The sequence below is a fragment of the Pseudophryne corroboree genome, chromosome 3 (genome assembly GCF_028390025.1).
Source record: "Pseudophryne corroboree isolate aPseCor3 chromosome 3, aPseCor3.hap2, whole genome shotgun sequence".
NCBI classification, from domain to species: Eukaryota; Metazoa; Chordata; class Amphibia; order Anura; family Myobatrachidae; genus Pseudophryne; species Pseudophryne corroboree.
In genome coordinates this window covers 445,815,117-445,838,471 of record NC_086446.1, presented here as the reverse complement: position 1 = coordinate 445,838,471, position 23,355 = coordinate 445,815,117, and the positions used below count along the sequence as shown (strand labels likewise).

General features: G+C 48.8%; 1 protein-coding gene across 1 annotated transcript in view; it reads left to right on the top strand.

Annotated features, from left to right (window-relative positions):
• Positions 1-4,959: 4,959 nt before the first annotated feature.
• Positions 4,960-23,355, top strand: part of CTSA (cathepsin A) — a 50,582-nt gene continuing 32,186 nt past the window's right edge. Inside the window, exons 1-5 of the mRNA XM_063960478.1 lie at positions 4,960-5,068; positions 5,245-5,408; positions 5,486-5,597; positions 5,679-5,729; positions 6,043-6,129. Coding sequence (XP_063816548.1) covers positions 5,245-5,408; positions 5,486-5,597; positions 5,679-5,729; positions 6,043-6,129 — 414 coding nt within the window. The 5' untranslated portion in view covers positions 4,960-5,068. The remainder of the gene's footprint in view (positions 5,069-5,244; positions 5,409-5,485; positions 5,598-5,678; positions 5,730-6,042; positions 6,130-23,355) is intronic.

Below are 23,355 nucleotides of genomic sequence, written 5' to 3'. Positions count from 1 at the left end.
TTCGCGTGCAATGATGCACCGACACCTGTTTTGGTTGCAGGAGGTCTCTGACCAGAGATGACAACTCCTTGGCCTTCTCCTCCGGGAGAAACACCTTCTACTGTTCTGTGTCCAGAAACATGCCCAATATCAGCAGACGCGTCGTAGGAACCAGCTGCGACTTTGGGATATTCAGAATCCAGCCGTGCTGTTGTAGCACTTCCTGAGATAGTGCTACTCCGATCAATGACTGCTCCTTGGACCTCGCCTTTATAAAGGAGATCGTCCAAGTACGGGATAATTATAACTCCCTTCTTTCGAAGGAGTATCATCATTTTGGCCATTACCTTGGAACACACCCTCGGTGCCGTGGACAGACCAAACGGCAACGTCTGGAATTGGTAATGGCAGTTCTGTACCACAACCTTGAGGTACTCCTGGTGAGGTGGGTAAATGGGGACATGTAGGTAAGCATCCATGATGTCCAGTGACACCATAATATCCCCCTCTTCCAGGCTTGCAATAACCGCCCTGAGCGATTCTATTTTGAACTTGAACTTCCTTATATAAGTGTTCAAGGATTTCAAATTTAGAATGGGTCTCACCGAACCGTCTGGTTTCGGTATCACAAACATTGTGGAATAGTAACCTCGTCCCTGTTGAAGGAGAGGAACTTTGATTATCACCTGCTGGAGGTACAGCTTGTGAATTGCCGCCAGTACTACCTCCCTTTCCTTGGGAGTAGCAGGCAAGGCTGATTTGAGGTAACGGCGAGGGGGAGACGTCTCAAACTCCAGCTTGTATCCCTGAGATACCTGTAGAACCCAGAGATCCACCTGTGAGCGAACCCACTGGCCGCTGAAGTTCCGGAGACGGGCCCCCACCGCACCTGGCTCCACCTGTGGAGCCCCAGCGTCATGCGGTGGACTTAGTGGAAGCAGGGGAGAATATTTGTTCCTGGGAACTGGCTGTCTGGTGCAGCTTTTTCCCTCTACCTCTGCCTCTGGGCAGAAAGGACGCGCCTCTGACCCGCTTGCCTTTCTGAGGCCAAAAGGACTGTACTTGATAATACGGTGCTTTCTTAGGCTGTGAGGGGACCTGAGGTAAAAAGGTCGACTTCCCAGCTGTTGCTGTGGACACGAGGTCCGAGAGACCGTCCCCAAACAATTCCTCACCCTTATAAGGCAAAACTTCCATGTGCCTTTTAGAATCAGCATCACCTGTCCACTGCCGAGTCCATAATACTCTCCTGGCAGAAATGGACATTGCATTAATTCTAGATGCCAGCCGGCAAATGTCCCTCTGTGCATCTCTCATATATAAGACTACGTCTTTAATATGCTCTATAGTTAGCAAAATAGTGTCCCTGTCAAGGGAATCAATGTTATCTGACAGGGAATCAGACCATGCTGCTGCAGCACTACACATCCATGCTGAAGCAATAGCAGGTCTCAGTATAGTACCCGAGTGTGTATACACAGACTTCAGGATAGCCTCCTGCTTTCTATCTGCAGGCTCCTTTAAGGCGGCCGTATCCTGAGACGGCAGTGCCACCTTTTTTGATAAGCGTGTGAGCGCTTTGTCCACCTTAGGGGATGTCTCCCAGCGTAACCTATCCGTTGGCGGGAAAGGGTACGCCATTAGTAACTGCTTAGAAATTACTAGTTTCTTATCTGGGGAACCCCACGCTTCTTCACACAATTCGTTTAACTCATCAGATGGGGGAAAAGTCACTGGCTGCTTTTTCTCCCCAAACATAATACCCTTTTTTGTGGTAACCGGGTTAATGTCAGAAATGTGCAACACATTTTTCATTGCCGTAATCATACATCGGATGGCCCTAGTGGATTGTATATTTGTCTCATCCTCGTCGACACTGGAGTCAGACTCCGTGTCAACATCTGTGTCAGCCATCTGAGGTAGCGGGAGTTTTTGAGCCCCTGACGGCCTCTGAGATGCCTGGGCAGGTGCGGGCTGAGATGCCGGCTGTCCCAAAGCTGCGTCATCGAACCTTTTATGTAAGGAGTTGACACTGTCGGTTAATACCTTCCACATATCCATCCACTCAGGTGTCGACCCCGCAGGGGGCGACATCACACATATCGGCACCTGCTCCGCCTCCACATAAGCCTCCTCATCAAACATGCCGACACAGCCGTACCGACACACCGCACACACACAGGGAATGCTCTGACTGAGGACAGGACCCCACAAAGTCCTTTGGGGAGACAGAGAGAGAGTATGCCAGCACACACCACAGCGCTATATAATCAGGGATTTACACTAACACAAAGTGATTTTTCCCTATAGCTGCTTTACATATACAGTTTGCGCCTAAATTTAGTGCCCCCCCTCTCTTTTTTACCCTTTGAGCCTGGAAACTGCAGGGGAGAGCCTGGGGAGCTGTCTTCCAGCGGAGCTGTGAAGAGGAAATGGCGCCAGTGTGCTGAGGGAGATAGCCCCGCCCCCTTCTCGGCGGACTTCTCCCGCTCTTATATTTATATTATGGTGGGGGATTTTTGCACATATATAGTTTTTTAGACTATATTATGTGCTGTTTCCCAATGTAAGGTACTCTAATTGCAGCCCAGGGCGCCCCCCCCCCCAGCGCCCTGCACCCATCAGTGACCGGAGAATGTGGTGTGCATAGGGAGCAATGGCGCACAGCTGCAGTGCTGTGCGCTACCTTAATGAAGACCGGAGTCTTCAGCCGCCGATTTCCAGGATGTTCTTCTTGCTTCTGGCTCTGCAAGGGGGACGGCGGCGCGGCTCCGGGACCGGACGACCGAGGCTGGGCCTGTGTTCGATCCCTCTGGAGCTAATGGTGTCCAGTAGCCTAGAAGCCCAAGCTAGCTGCAAGCAGGTAGGTTCGCTTCTCTCCCCTAAGTCCCTCGTAGCAGTGAGTCTGTTGCCAGCAGATCTCACTGAAAATAAAAAACCTAACAAATACTTTCTTTACTAGAAGCTCAGGAGAGCCCCTAGTGTGCAACCAGCTCGAGCCGGGCACAGATTCTACCTGAGTTCTGGAGGAGGGGCATAGAGGGAGGAGCCAGTGCACACCAGATAGTACCTAATCTTTCTTTTAGAGTGCCCAGTCTCCTGCAGAGCCCGTCTATTCCCCATGGTCCTTACGGAGTACCAAGCATCCACTAGGACGTCAGAGAAATAAAATTATTATTATTACTCAACTACCTTTCCTCTTGATCCAATAGCTTAACAAATCAGTAGAGCTCTGGGGGTCATTCCGAGTTGTTCGCTCGCAAGCTGCTTTTAGCAGCATTGCACACGCTAAGCCGCCGCCTACTGGGAGTGAATCTTAGCTTCTTAAAATTGCGAACAAAAGATTCGCATTACTGCGAAAATACATCTCTGTGCAGTTTTTGAGTAGCTCGAGACTTACTCGGCATCTGCGATCAGTTCAGTGCTTGTCGTTCCTGGTTTGACGTCACAAACACACCCAGCGTTCGCCCAGACACTCCTCCGTTTCTCCAGCCACTCCCGCGTTTTTCCCAGAAACGGTAGCGTTTTTTCCCACACACCCATAAAACGGCCTGTTTCCGCCCAGAAACACCCACTTCCTGTCAATCACATTACGATCACCAGAACGAAGAAAAAACCGTGAGTAAAATTCCTAACTGCGTAGCAAATTTACTTGGCGCAGTCGCAGTGCGGACATTGCGCATGCGCACTAAGCGGAAAATCGCTGCGATGCGAAAAAATTTACAGAGCGAACAACTCGGAATGACCACCTCTGTCTTTAGTTCTCATCCTAACCTTAACTAAGATATGTAACCTATTTCTCTCTAGGTATCTTTCCATCATTATTCAAGCATGGGGGTTGCGACGCTAGGCCACACCCTGCCTCCAGAGGTCCCTCCCACTCCTCCCGAGTCCATGCCCCCTTTTTGGATGCTGACGCACCTCCGGTGCGGTATATCCCGACCAACAATGGACACAAGTTGGGAGGTATCCCGCGGGGTTTGTATCACAAGAAAAAACAGACTGTGCAGGCAGGTAAATTTTGACTAGAAAGTGTACAATCTAGTTTCTAGCATAGTCAAAATTGTAGACAGCCAAAATTGCGTCTTGTGTATAGTCAATATCGGTGGTTCTGGGATCCGGAGAGTTCAAGGGAAATCGCAAAGTCAAAGTCGGCCTTTAGGCAGAAGTGCACCGTGTGTAGGTCCCTATACTGTAGATCAGGCATTCCCAACCACGGTCCTCAAGGCACACCAACAGTGCATGTTTTAGTGATATCCAGGCTTCAGCACAGCTGACTTAATTAGTAGCTCAGTTATTTTGATTTAACCATCAGTGCTGCAGCCTGGATATCACTAAAACCTGCACTGTTGGTGTGCCTTGAGGACCGTGGTTGGGAATACCTGCTGTAGATTGTTTTGAACCCCCTTAGCAACTGCTCCAGGCCCCTCTCAGCACAACTGGCTGCTGCAGAGTGCTTCATGTACATTCATTCTAGAGCAAGTTATGGTCAACAGATAAAAACTTTTTAACTACACAATAAGTCTGCTAATTTTACACAGTCACAGCTATAGTTTTCTTACGCATTGGGTTTCAAGCACTTTTTCTAATGAGCACGGACCATACTCGCCTACCTGACCCTCTCCATGAGGGAGAAAATGCTCTGTTCCTGGACTTTCCTGGTAATGTATGATTGCCATCACCTGTGGTGAAACACCTTTCTTATCAATTAACTAGCTCACCACAGGTGATAGCAATCATACATTACCAGGAATTATCCGTGCCACGGATACAGCACTACCCCGTGATCGGCACACACCTATACAAGACCACACAAATCCCATGATTCTTTTCATCCATGATCAAGCGAATGTTTATAAAACTACCAGCTTCGCGCAAAGCTTCCTGGGAGATGTAGTTCTTAATGGGCTCCGTGCCGTGCTGCTGACGTGGCTCGCCCCTCCCAGTGTATCGTTAAGCGCACGTGATCCGATCACATGATATAAGTCATATGAGAGCCTGAAAGGCAGGGGAGAATAAGGAAGTGAAGTGGCCGCCGCGGTGCATAATACACAGCGAGGAGGAGAAAAGTATATTTGCAAATACAGAGGTTAGGGGCACACAGAAAGATGCAGTGTGTGTCAGGGCTGGGAACATCACAGGAGATTTAAGGGGCGACAGACTAAATGCAATGGGATGTTATATAGACAGTAGGTGTTATCTGCTGCCGGGTGTTATACTGGTGCCCACATTGTCTTTATCCAGATCTCTTGTGTTTCCTCCTAGATGCACCTTCTCCCACTCTTCTCTGTGCTCCTGGGGGCCCTGCTGGCAGAAGCTGCACCTGCTGCGGATGAGGTCACATATTTGCCAGGGCTAAGAAAGCAGCCTTCTTTCCGACAGTTCTCTGGTTACTTGGATGTTCCTGGAGGGAAACATCTCCACTACTGGTGGGTACCAGTAAGGGGCCTTTTACATCAATGAATCTGACAATTTTATATTAAGTGTAACTCTCTTGTTACTATAGGTTTGTAGAGTCTCAGAAGAATCCTAGTTCAAGTCCTCTGGTTGTGTGGCTGAACGGCGGCCCTGGCTGTAGCTCGCTAGATGGGCTATTGACGGAACATGGCCCCTTTCTGGTATGTAATGGGTTGGATGTTGGTGAATATTGTTTGTGGGATGTAGTGTTAGTGCTTTAATGCCCTCACCTTTTTTTGCAGATCCAACCAGATGGTGTATCATTGGAATACAACGCATACTCTTGGAATATGGTAATTGCCCTAAAACCTGTGGTTACAGTACTATTCATCTACCTCAGTGGTTCTCAAACTCGGTCCTCGGGACCCCACACGGTGCATGTTTTGCAGGTAACCCAGCAGGTGCACAGGTGTATTAATTACTCACTGACACATTTTAAAAGGTCCACAGGTGGAGCTAATTATTTCACTTGTGATTCTGTGAGGAGACCTGCAAAACATGCACCGTGTGGGGTCCTGAGGACCGAGTTTGAGAACCTGTGATCTACCTTATTAGTTTTTGTTTGCTATAGTTTTTCCTTTTCTCTCCCCATCTCCTCTCCCACAGATTGCTAATGTTCTTTACCTTGAAGCTCCGGCTGGTGTTGGCTTTTCCTATTCGGATGACAAAAACTATCAAACTAATGATACAGAGGTGAGTTCTCTCCCCTGTTTTCCCTATTTGTTCTTGTTGGGAGCTATGTTTATAGGTTCTGAGATCATTTTGATTGCTTTAAACATAGGTATGAACTCCCTAAATTCATGCTGGTTCTTATATCTTGGATCCTATTGCATAAACCCAGCGCTGTCCCTAACCAATTTGATGCCCTAGGCAAGATTTTGCCTGGTGCCTCCCTTCCCTGGCTGGCAGTCAGTGCTTTGAACTGCTGTGTCTCTTATTTTGCTGCAAGCAAACCCAGAGGATAAACCCCCTATCGTATGGCGACTATTACCCTCTGGTGAGGCAGGACTGCCTGATTGTATCAAAGGTTTATTGTGGCCATGCTGATGAATCTTATCAGAGTTGCATTACAAGGGGTAAATATTAATGCACAGGTTATTTACCACATCTATTGGAGACGAGATATTTGGAGTTATACCTGCACTGGGATGCCAGTTGCAGGTGCTGCACGGCTTGCTGTTACCTAGTTAAAAGCTTTCTACTAAACATATAAGCTTCTACAGCTGCTAATTAACAGGTATACTGCTTATTGTGAATAACAAACAGCATCTAACTAGCAAGATTGTTTTCACATTCCAGCAAGTGTATAAAAATGTTTCTCTTGTATGCTACAATTATCTGCTAAGCACTGTTTATTGCCTAAAGAGATACTTTACTGGTAATATCAGTTACTATCTGCTAAGAAGTGGATATATGTTTTAGTTTATCGAATGGTCAGCTGGAGTCTGATACAGGCTTTTTGAATAATTAAATTGTTGAATTTATTATTTCTCTGGCTGGGTCCACAGGATAACATTGGGATATTGTCGAGCGACAGCGAAAATGGCACCAACACGGTCACGAGCTTTCTGGCCTCCCAGGATGCATTGGGGCCTCCACTATATAGTCCCGCCCACTGACTCAGTCAGATCAGTTTTTTGCTTGGTACGGCAGGAGCCGCATGGTCACAGGGCTGCTGTGAAAGCAGCCTCAAGTTTTCATTACTTTAAATTTTTATAGACTTACTGTTTTGGTTTTTGAGCGATTTTCTCTTAACAGCGTCTTAAACGCATATTAGAGTCGCTCCAGCAACTCCCCACCGGGTCGCAACAACGCTTACCTTCGCGGTTGTGGCCGGAGAGCCCCAGCCACGAGGCAAATGGCCGCCGCAGCACTGAAGGGGTTAATCCCTAGTGCCCGGCGCCATTTGTTAAGGACAAAGGGCGCTTGGCGCCAGATTTGAAACATGTATTGTGGGCGCTAGGCGCCGTGTTTTATTAATGTATACAAATGTATTTGTAAACTGTGCCATGGTCCCGGACCCCTCCGGAGACCACGGCAGGGAGGACAGCTCCCCGGCGCGCTCAGCAGAGTGTGCGCGCCGGGGGAGAGGAGGCAGCCGCTGACCGCCGGAGTCCGGGAGCTCCGCTCCCGGCAGCGGTCAGTGTAGCCCCGGGCGCACTGGAGTGTGCGCGCCGGGGAGAAGGGTGAGCGCTGCGGCTGGGAGCTCGGCTCCCGCTGTAGTGCTCTATGTGAGAGCCGCCGCTGGGGGCCGGGAGCTCTGCTCCCAGCGCCTCAGCCCGTCGGAGGTGGCCAGCCGCGACGGACGTCCCGGGCTGCCGGGCAGCAAGGGGGGTGCGCCGCACACGAGGACCGAGTTAGCCGGCTTCCTGTGCGGCGAGGCTACCAGTCAGCGCCGCGCATGGGGGACCGGGCTAGCCGGCTCCCTAGCGGCGTGGGTGAAAGTAGGCTGCCCAGCAGGATGGTGAGCGCTGGGGTCCGGGAGCTATGCTCCCGGCGCCCCAGCGCTACAACAAAGCCAGAGTCACGGCGGCCGGGACAAGTGTCCCGGGCCGCCGGGCTTAGGTACAGGGGGGTGCGCCGCTGCGTGCGGCGAGGCCACTGGTTAGTGCCACCCTGGGGGGACAGGGAGAGCCAGCTCCCTGGAACCCCAGAGGCAGGAAGGCAGGCTGGAGGATGGGGGAAGCCAGCCCCATACCTCCAGCACTGAGAGGGAGAGCCCTAGCAGCCAGGCTGCAGGGCTAGGGAAGGCACTGCAGTGCCTGAGTATGTAGAGTCTGTGCAAGGCACAGGCTCAGCAATGTACAGTGTGATTTTAAATGTAATATATTTAAAGAGAAAGTGCACTTACTTGATTGTGTGTCCCAGGAGGGGGGAATCCATAGCTGTGCAGGCTGATGGATTCTCCCAGACCCTTTCCCCAAAAACGGAATGTTTTCCCATCCAGCCTCACAGTTCCAAAGGGTACAGGGAGAAAGAGAAGCAGCTTAGCTATAAAACAAGCTGAGTGGTTTCTTGGAGCTCCATGGAGATCAGCCGTAGTGCCAAGAAACCTGGACCGGGGAGCCAGGCTGCCCAGCTCTGGAGCCCAAATCCAGGCTGCAGGCAGTGAGAGGGGTCCCGGGCAGGTTTCTGGAAGTCAGTTTAGGAGGGAAAAACTTCCCCCCAGCCAGACTGAACGGCACCGGGGAGTGCCCTGACTCTCCCAGATAGGAGGGTCAAAGGAGACCGACCACTCCCCACTGTCCATAGGGAACAATGTAAAGGTGTGCATGAGACCAGAGCATGCACAGCTCATGGGTAAACATTGATTGGTTGTACACCACAGGGCGGGCTTACCCCCTGTGGTAAGGGGTCTTGGAGAGGGATAAAAGAAGGGCAGTTGGCCCATAGGAGTGTATTGTAACATCTTCTGCTGAAAAGATCTTGATTGTATGCTGTTGCCCCTAGCAATAGGGAGGAGCCCCTTTAAAGGTTATTTGAGCAATAAACACCTTTGCCTCAAGAAGACTGCTTCATCTTGTGACCAACAGGGTTAGGCCAAACCTAGCCCCGTTCTCCGGCTGTCCAGGGAAGCACCTGACGTCTCCAAGCTCCGCCTTCCGCCAGCTACCGGTAGAGGCCTAGCAAGTGGCTAGAGGGGATTCGTCAACACCACACAGCTGTGGTAAGGCAGTGCGTCGGCACATACAGAGCAGAACCGTGGTTCCAAACGCCACGGCAGGTTAGGAGTTTGGTGGTGGCAGCAAGAACCCGCCCACAGCGCAGTGGGTGGAGTCAGTAACAGGCGGTTACTGACGGTAAGCAGGAATCCCCTATGTGGTCAGGCCTCATGCGGCTTGACCTTCCATTCTGTGCGCAGTCAACGGGACGCGGCGAGTGCTTCCGTACGGTACCGTCCTGTCACAGCGGTACAGTGCTGTCTCGACGGGCGTCTGTGTCGGATGTTCTAGCAGGTCCAGCAGACGTTACCAGGCTGTGGCCGGAGCATGGGGAGACGGTGAGTCTATGGGCTTCCTCTTACTAGAGGGGTCAGGACACAGCTACACTGATTTGGTGGAGACTGCAAACAGTGTGTTGATGCGCCGAACATCTCGAGTGTGACAGCGCTAAGCTCTCGGGATCATAGGCGCCAGGACTAGGTGAGGCCGCGATCCTGGTTGTTTAAGTCAACAGGGGGTTTCAGACGCTCTCCTGGCCGTCCCTCCTCCGAGTTCATGGCCAGTTCCCGCGTGTCTCTCGTTTCATGAACTGAATGACCTCACTTCCGGCTCAGACGCTACCACGAGGGTACTCGGTCGCAGCTTAGACGCTGCGGTTGTGTACACTGGCTATAAACCCGCCCAGACCGAGTTGCAGGCCTTTAGTGTCTGCGTGCACGTGGAATCGCTCGGCGTCCGTGTCCGTTGGTGAGCGTCCGTGTCCGTTATCAGTTACCAAGAGCGGCAGTGTACACCAGTAGCGTCTGAATCCACTCAGCGTCTTACGAGCGTCTTTGCTTGGATATGGAAGTGTGGTGAGTCTCCCTGTATCCCGCTCCCTGGAGGCAGGGTATACAGTACTAAAAATTCCTTCTACTTAGTGTGCACTGTTAATTTTTAGTACCTATTGCATATGAGACCTGTATATTACTGTGTTTTCTGCATGTTATGTTGGAAAAGAACCAGTTAAACAGAAGTAAAATTTTCCTACTTATGTATAAGTTATTATGGAGGTTGTATTCTCATATGACAATGTCTAATGCTTTAACATGTGACTGACTGCTAGTATGTGTGCTGACTTTTCTGTGTAATGTCAGTCCTATTCTGACCCTCCAATCAGGTGCACTGTGGTCAGATTGATTTCACCTCTATATACTGATTTATAGGGTGTAGTTCAGTCACAAAATTGTGTAGTCAATATCAGAAAAAATGTCTGAGCGGCAAAAGTGATTTAGGAGAATTTGTCAAGCACTCCTACAGCCCTAACATGCTTATCTTGTAAGTCAGGGGTAATTGATATGATTCAATTGGTCACTTATGAGGGTTTGTGTGCAAACTGTTTCGCTTTTCAGCGAAGTAAAAAACAGGAGTTAGTTCAACCTCCAGTAGAGCCACCATGGAATATGTTCGTAAAGACTCTGTCTTCAATAGCGGACAGGTTAGCTCCAGTAGCACCCCCTCAAGGGTTGGGTTACACTATGAACCCATACATGCAGCTCCCTTCCTATGGTTTGGTTCCAGTAGCCTCTACAAGCAACCAAGGGGTAGGTAAGACTAAGACAGATACGTCTGTATGGCAGACTACACAAGAGGATACATCGGATGATGCGGAAACAATAGATTCAACTCCGTATGATGATCAGTCGCAGAGCTTTAGTTCAGATGATGTAGCTGAACTCATTAATGCAGTAAAGGCTGTGCTTTCTTTGGAAGAACCAGCCAAGACAGTGTTAAAAGCAAAGGCACCTGTATTCAAACGAACAAAGTCAGTGAAAGCTGAATTTCCAGCGTCAGAGGAGTTGACGGAAATGATGGATGAGTCTTGGGCAGCGCCCGGTAAAAAGTGTAAGATTCCTAGGAGATGGGATTCTTATTATCCATTTCCTGCTGGAGATTGTTCGAAGAGAGAAGTTCCTCCAAAAGTAGATGCACATGTTCTGCGACTCGTGCACAAATCTGCTTTGCCACTGTCATCTACCTCTTTGAATGATGTCACAGACAGGAGGGTAGAGAGCCTGTTGAAAAATATTTTTTCTCTTGTGGGTGCAGTGGTAAGACCTGCTATGGCTTCGGCCTGGGTAGCAAAGGCAATGGGCGAATGGATAGAGGAACTAGAGAATGACATCCCCTCTCCTACTAGGGAGCAAGAGGATCGTCTTTGCCGTTTAAGACAATCTGCCCAGTATTTAGAAGAAGCAGCCATTGATGTAGGCACTGTTGCTTCTAAAGCTTCAGCCCTGGCTGTAGTCGCTCGCAGAGCAGTCTGGCTACGGACCTGGAAGGCAGATGCGGAGTTCAAGAAGGAATTGGAAGCATTGCCTTTCGTGGGTAATATATTATTTGGAAAACCTTATCGGATATCCTAGAGTCAGAGGCTGAATCGAAGGTCAGATTTCCGGCTACCTACAACCCTAAGTCCAAGGGTTTAAAATTTCGCTCATTTCGCTAGCAAAGCGAAAGGTAAAGAGGAGCCTAAACAACCCCAGTTTAAATCCAGGGGTAGGAAGCAGTGGGCTAGCAAGAAGCCAGCTTCCAAACCTGAACAGAAACCCTCAGCCTGAAGAGACGGGCCTCCGCCTGGAGCATTCCAGGGTTGGGGGCCGACTCCTGCAATTTGCACACACATGGCAACAGTCAACAACAGATGCCTGGGTGCAGAAGGTAGTATTTCAGGGGTATGGGTTCCCATTCAGGAGGCAGCCTCCTCAAAGATTTTTTTTGCACCAGCCCGTCTCGTATAGAGTCGAAGGCCAATGCCCTGCAAGAAGCAGTCCAAAGATTACTGCAGTCAGGTGTGATTGTCCCAGTACCTCCATCACAAAAGGGACAGGGGTATTACTCCAATCTGTTTCTAATCCAGAAACCAAATGGGTCATACCGACCAATTCTAAATCTGAAGATGTTGGAGTTCCAAGCTCTGCCCTTCGGGCTAGCTACAGCACCCAGGGTGTTTACCAAGATCATGGTGGTTATGGCAGCTTGTCTGCGCAAACAAGGTATAAGGATATTCCCATACCTAGACAACCTATTAATCTTAGCACAGTCGCAAGATTTACTGTTGAGCCATTTCCAACAGACGATAGTTTGTTTAGAGACACGGGTGGCTCATAAATTGGGAGAAGTCGTCCCTGAATCCGTCACAGCGGATGGTTCATTTGGGAGCCATATTGGATTCAGACCTACAGAGAGTTCTCTTACCAGAGAAGAAAATAGTCAAGGTGCAGGTCATGGCTCAGGAAGCGTTGCAAGCCCAGACAATGTCAGTCCATGCAGCAATGCGACTGTTGGGTCTGATGGTATCAACGTTCGACATGGTGGAATATGCGCAATTCCACTCCAGACCGTTGCAGCATCTCATTTTGACCAAATGGAACGGAAATCATCAAACCATAAAGAAGCAGATGATAAAGATTCCAGTAAATGTAAAAAGGTCTCTAGCATGGTGGCTACAGACAGACCATTTAAACAAGGGGAGACCCTTTTGGATAAAAGAGTGGCAAGTCCTGACGACAGATGCCAGCCTGCATGGCTGGGGGGCGGTACTCGGAAGCCTATGGTTCCAGGGAAAATGGACCGCAAGGGAAAGTCGCCTGCCGATAAATCTGTTAGCAATGAGAGCCATTTACTTGGCCCTAGTTCAGGCAAAGGACAATCTACAAGGAAGACCAGTCCAGATCCGCTCAGACAATGCGACGGCAGTAGCATATCTCAATCATCAAGGAGGAACTCGCAGCAAGAGTCTGATGGAAGAAGTAACTCCCATTCTAAAATGGGCGGAACTCCATCTCCCAGCATTGTCAGCAGTATTTGTCCCGGGTGTACTAAACTGGGAAGCGGATTTTCTCAGTCGGCACACCATTCAGGAAACCGAATGGGCACCTCACCCAGAAGTGTTTCAGACACTGGTGAACAGATGGGGTCTACCGGAGATAGACCTTATGGCGTCTTGTCTAAACAACAAAGTTCCGAGGTACGGATCAAGAACAAGGGACCCAGGAGCGGTCCTGGTAGACGCACTGTCAGTAGAATGGAGGTTTCAGCTGGCATATCTGTTCCCTCCAATATCTCTGTTACCCAGAGTAGTGAGAAAGATAAAACAGGCAAAAGGAGCAATCATTCTAATAGCTCCAGCTTGGCCAAGAAGGCATTAGTACACAGATCTGTTGAGAATGTTCGTGGAAGCACCGATACTGCTCCCTCAACGTCCAGATCTGTTAATGCAGGGTCCGTGTTGTCAGTCATCTGGATCGCCTGTCTTTGACGGCGTGGCTGTTGAAACCTCTATCTTAGAGGCTAAAGGATTTTCAAAGCAGGTAATCCAAACCATGCTTAGAGCAAGAAAGCCTTCTTCGGCCCGTGTATATCATAGAATATGGCAAGCCTATATTCATTGGTGTTCTGGAAAAAATTATAATCCGAGATCTTTTAAAGTAGCTAGAATTTTGGATTTCCTGCAGGATTGGATAAAGGGTTGAAGGTTGCTTCCTTGAGGGTGCAAGTCTCAGCGTTGACTGTATGGTTTCAGCAGAAGATTGCTGACCTACAGGATGTACGTACTTTTTTCCGAGGAGTAGTACATATTCAACCTCCATTTGTTCCTCCTGCAGCTCCCTGGGATTTGAATTTAGTTCTTAAATTTCTCCAGGGTCCTTTGTTTGAACCACTTGAGAGAGCAGATCTTAAGTGGTTAACAGTTTAAAGTTCTTTTTTTTTTTTTACTGGCAATGGCATCAGCCAGAAGAGTGTCAGATTTAGGAGCATTATCATGTAAGTCTCCTTTCCTAAGTTTTTTTTCCAGACAGAGCAGTTCTCAGAACGAGATCAAGTTATCTTCCAAAGGTGGTGTCAAAGTTTCACCTGAATGAAGAGATTGTAGTCCCAGCTTTTCAGGTATCGGGACTATCTGCGGGAGAAGCGTCACTGGACGTGGTCCGGTCTTTAAAAATCTACATAGATCGTACTAGTGCCATCAGGAAAACAGATTCCCTCTTCATCCTCTACGGATTCCATAGGAGAGGTTGGCCTGCTAGTAAACGGACGCTGGCGAGATGGCTCCGAATGGTAATATCTGAAGCTTATTCTCATGCAGATCTCCCTATTCCGGCTAATGTCTCTGCACACTCTACACGTAAGGTAGGTCCTTCTTGGCCAGCACAACAGGGTGCATCAGCAGAACAGATATGTAAGGCAGCCACATAGTCTTCCATAAACACATTCATCAGACATTATGCCTTGGATACTTTTGCCTCTCATGACGCAGACTTCGGGCGAAAGGTCCTCCTGTGCAATCAGGAGCGTCCCCACCACTAAAATGGCTTTGGGAATCCCAATGTTATCCTGTGGATAATCCTGTGGACCCAGCCAGAGAAATGAACGTAATGGTAAGAACTTACCGTTGATAACGTGATTTCTCATGTCCACAGGTATCCACAGGGATCCCACCGGACGCATCTGATTTGAGGATCTAGACAAACACTAAAAACCTCTTCCTTGTATGGAAGGGTGTGCATGTGTGTTCTTATCGCCTGTACAGGTCTCTACCTAATGTTCCTGCCTATAATCGCTGTGGAAAGAACTGATCTGACTGAGTCAGTGGGCGGGACTATATAGTGGAGGCCCCAATGCATCCTGGGAGGCCAGAAAGCTCGTGACCGTGTTGGTGCCATTTTCGCTGTCGATCGACAATATCCCAATGTTATCCTGTGGACATAAGAGAAATCACGTTATCAACGGTAAGTTCTTACAATAACGTTCATATTTTTGATATGGTATGTATATTTATCATTTGAGTAGGTATATAAAAAAAATGTATAGGCAAACCATGTGATTATTTAATGAGGAGCTGACACACACTCCTTTCACATTGCCAAAATAACCTGGTATATTGCCCGGTTGACCTGGGTTGAGGTGCATTGTGAAAGAGTTGTTACTATTTCCTATGTCGACTGACCCGGTATTTTAATTCTGGAATAAAACAGGGTTATTCCCCGGTTGAAGTGCAGTGTGAACGAGTTGCCGGCTCGATGCGGCACATGGAGATGATCTGATCACCAGACGCTGCCTCTGCACGTGTCTCCAACCCAGCAATATATATACATAAAAAAAAATATATATATATATCTCAAAGACACAAATGGCTGGCACTCCTTTTAAATAAGAAACAGCTGCCCCGGTGCCATCCAAGAAATTAATTACAAGCACTTATGGTTCCTAGGGAGGAAATGGCACTCTCCCAATAGCAAAAAGAACCAGGCGGCACTCTGAGGACTTGTGCAAAAAAAGTAACTTTTAGTGAAAAATCACAAAGATGTATGGCATATATAATTTTTCCCTTTATCCCCTCTCAACAGCAGCGTGTCCCCACTACACATCACTGCACTACAGCTCCCCTATATGCTACACATCCTCCCTGCCCATATATGCAGGGGATGTAGTTGTGATCCTGACGCTGGGATACTGGCTGGCAGGGGGCCCAGAACTCTTCCCACTCTTGGGTGTCCACAACACCCATAGAATGGGAATAGAACCTTTGGCCAGCTCAGCAAGCCTCTGGGCCTGCAGTGTGGTGAGCTCAGTGAGCCCGCAAGGGGTTTCATTGTGCTCGCCCCCCTGGCGGCCGGGATCCCAGTGTTGGTATGCTGACTGCTGGGATCCTGACAGCCGGTCACACGATCGATTCCCATCTGCAGCATTACATCACTAACTACATTCCATTTTATATGCCACAGTACATCGCTACACTACAGTCTCTCTCCCCCCCCCCCCCCCCCCCCCATATATTCCGCAGTTAATCACTACAGTACAGCCCCCCTATAAGCCACACTACATTTGTATTTATATGCTGCAGTACATCACTAAACTACAGCCCCCTTTTACATATCACTACACGACATCCCACTTATATGCTACACTACATCCTCCTATACACCACAGAACATATACTAAATACCCCCTATACACTGCACTACATCCCCTTTATATGCCACACTAAGGTGTCTATTCATGAAGCAGTGGAGAAGTTGCCCATGGCAACCAATCGGCATTGAAGTAACATTTATAATTTGTATACCACACAATTGTACGGAGCAGCTGATTGGTTGCCATGGACAACTTTTCCACAGGCTCACTTCTCCACTCTTTTGGCTGCTTCATGAATAGACCCCTAAATACCCCCTGGTTTACCATGACTAAGTACTCTGTTCACTGCAGCTTCAGAGTAGGTGACACTGCGACATGGTAGAGTGTGAGGATAAGGCACACCTGGCAGGGTCCTGAGAGCAAGCTGGGTAGAGCAGAAGAGGTGATGGTGGGTTGAATGGAATAAGGGGGCAGGGCTTGGTCCCCAGCCGTGTCAGCGATGGTAGAGGAAAGTGGAGACTGGCTGGCTGAGGGGGAAGAAGGTGGCGGGGCCTGATCCTCTGGCCTGGACAGATCAGGGAACTGGGGGCTGGGCTGGCTGAGTGGAAGAAGGGACAGGTCTTGGTCCTCCAGCTGAGACAGAGTGGGGTAGAAGGAAAGTGGAGACTGAGCTGGCTGAGGGGAAGGAGGCAGGCCTTGGTCCTCCGCCAGGACAGAGCAGGGTAGAGGGGAAGCAGGGACTGCTGGCTGAGGAAGAAGTTGATTGGTACTGATCCTCCGGCCAGTACAGATTAGGGAGCAGAGAAGCTGGTGCTGGCTGAGTGAAGGGAAGAAGGGGGTGGGGTTTGGTCCTCTGCCAGGACAGAGCAGGTTAGAGGGGAAGCATGGGTAGGCCAAGAGAAAAGTGTGCAGGGCTTGGTCCTCTGGCCGGAAGAGAGCAGACGCCGCCCAGGACTAAAGGGAGCTAGCTAGGTCATGATATGGACGGGAGAGTGGGTATAGAAGGGCTTAAGTGTGCTGGCCTGTGGATGAGAGGGAGCATGGCAGAGAAAGAAGGGGGTGGTTGTGGTCTCCCTGGTTACAACCCTGCAGAGTCTGGGCAGTGTACTAGGTCACTGTACTCATTAGTACAATAGCTAATATTCCCGGCTGTGGGCTCTGTTACTGTCTGCCATGACTAGGTAGGATTGAATGCCCCTAAGAATTTGCCTATAGCTAGGGGCCGGGCTGGCTGTGCATAAACCTCATTATGGGCTTGAATCTTGTAATTCCTAACTACAGTTTATTTTTCAGTCTCATTCAGGCCTTTACTCTATTCCATGTGTGAAGTAATTTTGTTTCTAGATGCGTTTGGGCCCGCATGACTCTGGGCACTGTCTGGTAGGAGTAGATGTGGGTGGTATTTAGAACACCCTGTAGTCAGTGATTTAGCTAAATAAAGGGAATGTTTAATGAGGGTTTGGCTTAGCCTAACATTAAATAAATGTATTTTAAATGGGTGACTAGTTTGATTACTAGTTCAGTAGTGTGGGTGGCATCTGCTTCCGGAAGACGGGTAATAGTGTGGGGGGGGGGGGTTCTTGAGTGATGTGGGGGTAGTCTGAAGGGCATTTTGTTTCGCATACATGTGAGATCAGAGGCTGTAAGATGCAATTCATGTCAAGTGGGGACTGAGGAGCATGTTGCATTTTAGGGGCAGAGAGCATCTTGGGTCTACCTGTTTCTGATATCTAGGGTAGTATGTGGCTCTTGAGTGTATGAGTGCCAAGCATGTACCCCTTGACGTTTGTCCAGTTGTCAATCACTGTTGTACCTTCCAGAGCTTAGCTATCTACTGAACTGAAGATATTTCACATGCATTTGAAGTATTATTATTATTATTATTATCCTTTATTTATATGGCGCCACAAGGGTTCCGCAGCGCCCGATTACAGAGTACAAATGCACATAAAAAATAGGAAAACAGTGACTTACAGTTGAATACAATATAGGACAAGTACAGGGCAGCTAAGCATAACTACACCAGTAAACCTAGAGATAAGTTCCAGGTGGTCAAAAAACTGTGGGATCTGGGCGGTTGAGGATTATTAAAGTAAGAAAAGTATAAGCACATGAGGGAAGAGGGCCCTACTCGTGAGAGCTTACATTCTAAGGGGAGGGGTAGACAGACAGGGATGACACAGATGGGGTACATAGAGAGCGTGGAACAGAGGGTTATGTTGAGATTTGGCTACGTTTGGTAAAGAAATGGGTCTTAAGAGCCCGTTTGAAGTTTTGTGGAGAGTCTGAGGGGGAGAGGTAAAGAATTCCAGAGAAATGGAGCAGCACGTGAAAAATCTTGGAGATAGGAGTGGGAGGAAGTAATCAGAAGACAGGAGAGACGGCGTGCATTAGCAGAGCGAAGAGGACGGGTGGGAGAGTAAAGGGAGATAAGGTCAGAGATGTAGATGGGAGAGGAGTGGGTGAGTGCTTTGTAAGTGAGTGTGAGAAGTTTGAATTGGATTCTGAAAGGGAAGGGAAGCCAGTGGAGGGCCTGTAGGAGGGGGGAGGTAGACGTAGTGCGTTTGGTGAGGAAGATGAGCTGGGCAGCAGCATTGAGGATAGATTGGAGTGGAGAGAGGTGATTGTCAGGGAGGCCAGTTAAGAGGAGATTACAGTAGTCCAGTCTGGAAATAATCAGTGAGTGAATAATGATCTTAGTGGCATCCTGTGTGAGAAAAGGTCTGATTCTAGAAATGTTTTTGAGATGAAAATGACAGGTTTGTGAGAGGTGCTGAATGTGTGGTTTGAAGGAGAGGGAGGAGTCAAGGATTACGCCAAGACAGCGTACTTGGGGGCTAGGGGAGATAGTTGTGCCATCAATGGATAATGAGATTGTGGGAGGTGAGGCTGTGCGGGAGGGTGGGAAGATGATCAGCTCAGTCTTAGACATGTTGAGTTTAAGAAAGCGCTGAGACATCCAGGAAGAGATAGCAGAAAGACAGTTTGAGGTACGAGTGAGGAGAGCCGTGGAGAGATCAGGGGAGGAGAGGTAGATTTGAGTGTCATCAGCATAGAGGTGATATTGGAAGTTAAAAGAACTAATGAGTTCACCTAAAGAGGACGTATAGAGAGAGAAAAGGAGAGGACCAAGAACAGAGCCTTGGGGGACACCAACAGTTAGTGGAAGTGGGGGGGAGGTAGCATCATGAGAGGAGACAGAGAAGGAACGATCAGAGAGGTAGGAGGACAGCCAGGAGAGGGCAGTATCACGCAGACCAAGAGAGTGAAGGATTTGCAGAAGGAGAGGATGGCCCACAGTGTCAAAAGCAGCAGAGAGGTCAAGAAGAATAAGCAGAGAGTAGTGGCCCTTAGATTTGGCTGCATGGAGGTCATTGCAGACTTTTGTGAGGGCAGTTTCAGTGGAGTGGAGAGAACGGAAACCAGACTGGAATGGGTCAAGCAGTGAGTGAGAGGAAAGAAAGGCAGTGAGGCGATTATAGACAATACGCTCTAGATAGAAAGTACATGTGTTGCTTAAATATTTAGCAAGGCATGTCCTGGGATCTACAGCAGTCTCCTAAAAATAACCCTGCCTATTGTATAGTTACCAACACCAAATGGTGATTTAAAAATTCCGGTAAACTGATGCTGGATGACCATGGCATTAAACTTTCTCTGACGTTCTAGTGGATGCTGGGAACTCCGTAAGGACCACGGGGAATAGCGGCTCCGCAGGAGACTGGGCACATCTAAAGAAAGCTTTAGGATCACCTGGTGTGCACTGGCTCCTCCCCCTATGACCCTCCTCCAAGCCTCAGTTAGATTTCTGTGCCCGACGAGAAGGGTGCACACTAGGGGCTCTCCTGAGCTCTTTATGAAAGTTTTAGTTTAGGTTTATTATTTTCAGTGAGACCTGCTGGCAACAGGCTCACTGCATCGAGGGACTAAGGGGAGAAGAAGCGAACTCACCTGCGTGCAGAGTGGATTGGGCTTCTTAGGCTACTGGACATTAGCTCCAGAGGGACGATCACAGGTTCAGCCTGGATGGGTCACCGGAGCCGCGCCGCCGTCCCCCTTACAGAGCCAGAAGAGCGAAGAGGTCCGGAAAAATCGGCGGCAGAAGACGATCCTGTCTTCAGATAAGGTAGCGCACAGCACCGCAGCTGTGCGCCATTGCTCTCAGCACACTTCACACTCCGGTCACTGAGGGTGCAGGGCGCTGGGGGGGGCAGCGCCCTGAGACGCAATAAATCGATAAAAAAACCTTTATATGGCTAAAATAAATGCATCACATATAACTCCTGGGCTATATGGATGCATTTAACCCCTGCCAAAACATACAGAAAAAGGATGATAGGCTCCGCCCCTTTCTCGGCGTCCTTATCTCCTCAGCACACTGGCGCCATTTTCCCTCACAGCTCAGTTGGAGGGAAGCTCCCTGGCTCTCCCCTGCAGTCACTACACTACAGAAAGGGGTTAAAAAAGAGAGGGGGGCACAAATTAGGCGCAGTATATAACAATACAGCAGCTATAAAGGGAAAAACACTTATATAAGGTTATCCCTGTATGTGTGTATATATATATATATATATATATATATATATATATATATATATATATATATATAGCGCTCTGGTGTGTGCTGGCAAACTCTCCCTCTGTCTCCCCAAAGGGCTAGTGGGGTCCTGTCCTCTATCAGAGCATTCCCTGTGTGTGTGCTGTGTGTCGGTACGTTGGTGTCGACATGTAGGAGGAGAAAAATGATGAGGAGACGGAGTAGAGTGTCTGAAATTGTGTTGTCACCCCCTAGGGGGTCGACACCTGAGTGGATGTACTGTTGAAATTGCGTGACAGTGTCAGCTTTGTATAAAAGACAGTGGTTGACATGAGACAGCCGGCTACTCAGCTTGTGCATGTCCAGACGTCTCATACAGGGGCCCTAAAGCACCCGTTACCTCAGATACAGACGCCGACAGGGGTACTGACTCCTGTGTCGACGGTGAAGAGACAACCGTGATTTCCAATAGGGCCACACATTGCATGATTGAGGCAATGGAAAAAGTTTACACTTTTCTGATAATATGAATACCACCAAAAAAAAGGGGTATTATGTTTGGTGAGGAAAAACTTCCTGTAGTTTTCCTGAATCTGAGAAATAAAATGAGGTGTGTGATGATGCGTGGGTTTCCCCCCGATAACAATTGATATTTTCTAAAAAGTTATTGGCAGTATACCTTTTCCCGCCAGAGGTTAGGGTGCGTTGGGAAACACCCCCTAGGGTGGATAAAGCGCTCACACGCTTGTAAAAACAAGGGCTCTACCCTCTCCTGAGATGGCCGCCCTTAAGGATCCTGCTGATAGAAAGCAGGAGCGTATCCTAAAATGTATTTACACACATACTGGTGTTATACTGCGACCAGCAATCGCCTCAGCCTGGATGTGCAGTGCTGGGTTGGCGTGGTCGGATTCCCTGACTGGAAATATGATATCCTAGATAAGGACAGTATATTATTGCCTATAGAGCAATTAAAAGATGCATTTCTATATATGCAGGATGCACAGCGGAATATTTGCCGACTGGCATCAAGTATAAGTGCGTTGTCCAATTATTCCAGTAAAGTGGTCAGGTGATGCGGATTCCAAACGGCATTTGGAAGTATTGTCTTAAAAGAGGGGATGTACCCCAGGTCGCCTCTCAAAATAAGACGCCGTATTATCAGGCGCAGTTCTGGTTGGCAAGCGGACAAAAGGGTTCCTCTTTTCTGCTCGTGACAGAGGGAGAGGAAAATGGCTGCAGAGATCAGCCAGTTCCAAGGAACAGAAACCCTTTTCCGCCGCTGCCAAGCCCTCAGTATGACGCTAGGGCTTTACAAATTCAGGCACGGTGGGGTCCCGTTCTCAATGAATTTCAGTGCGCAGTGGGCTCACTCGCAAGTAGACCCCTGGATCCTTCAGATAATATTTCAGGGGTACAAATTGGAATTCGAGACGTATTCCCCTCGCCGTTTCCAAAAGTCTGTTTTACCGACGTCTCCCGCTGACAGGGAGGCAGTTTTGGAAGCCATTCACAAGCTGTATTCCCAGCAGGTGATAATCAAGGTACCCCTCCTGCAACAGGGAACGGGGTATTATTCCACACTATTGTGGTACCGAAGCTAGACGGCTCGGTGAGACCGATTTTAAAATCTAAAATCTTTGAACACTTGCATACAGAGGTTCAAATTCAAAATTGAGTCACTCAGAGCAGTGATTGCAAACCTGGAAGAAGGGGACTACATGATGTCTCGGGACATCAAGGAGGCTTACCTTCATGTCAAAATTTACCCTTCGCACCAAGGGTATTTCAGGTTATGGTACAGAACTGTATCAGTTCGGACGCTGCCGTAGGGATGGTCCACGGCACCCCGGGTCTTTACTGAAGTAATGACCGAAATGATGATATTCCTTCGAAGGAAGGGAATTTTAGTTATCCTTTACTTGGACGATTCCCTGATAAGGGTAAGATCCAGGGAACAGTTGGAGATCGGTGTAGCACTATATCAGGTAGTGTTGCGGCAGCACGATTGGATTTTCAATATTCCAAAATCGCAGCTGGTTCCGACGACTTGTCTTCTGTTCCTAGGGATGATTCTGGACATAGTCCAGAAAGAAGGTGCTTCTCCCGGAGGAGAAAGCCAGGGAGTTATCCGAGCTAGTCAGGAACCTCCTAAAACCGAACCAAGTCTCAGTGCATCAATGCACAAGGGTTCTGGGTAAAAATGGTGGCTTCCTACGAAGCAATCCCATTCGGCAGATTCCACGCACAGTGGAACCTTCTGGACAAATGGTCCGGGTCGCATCTTCAGATGCTTCAGCGGATAACCCTGTCACCAGGGACAAGGGTATCCCTCCTGTGGTGGTTGCAGAGTGCTCATCTTCTAGAGGGCCGCAGATTCGGCATTCGGGACTGGGTCCTGGTGGCCACGGATGCCAGCCTGCGAGGCTGGGGAGCAGTCACACAGGGAAGGAATTTCCAGGGCTTATGGTCAAGCCTGGAGACATCTCTTCATATAAACATTCTGGAACTAAGGGCCATTTACAATGCCCTAAGTCAAGCGAAACCCCTGCTTCAGGGTCAGGCGGTATTGATCCAATCGGACAACATCACGTCAGTCGCCCACGTAAACAGACCGGGCGGCACGAGAAGCAGGAGGGCAATGGCAGAAGCTGCAAGGATTTTCGCTGGGCGGAAAATCATGTGATAGCACTGTCAGCAGTGTTCATTCCGGGAGTGGACAACTGGGAAGCAGACTTCCTCAGCAGACACGACCTTCACCCAGAAGTCTTCCACCTGATTGTAAACCGTTGGGAAAAACAAAAGGTGGACATAATGGCGTCC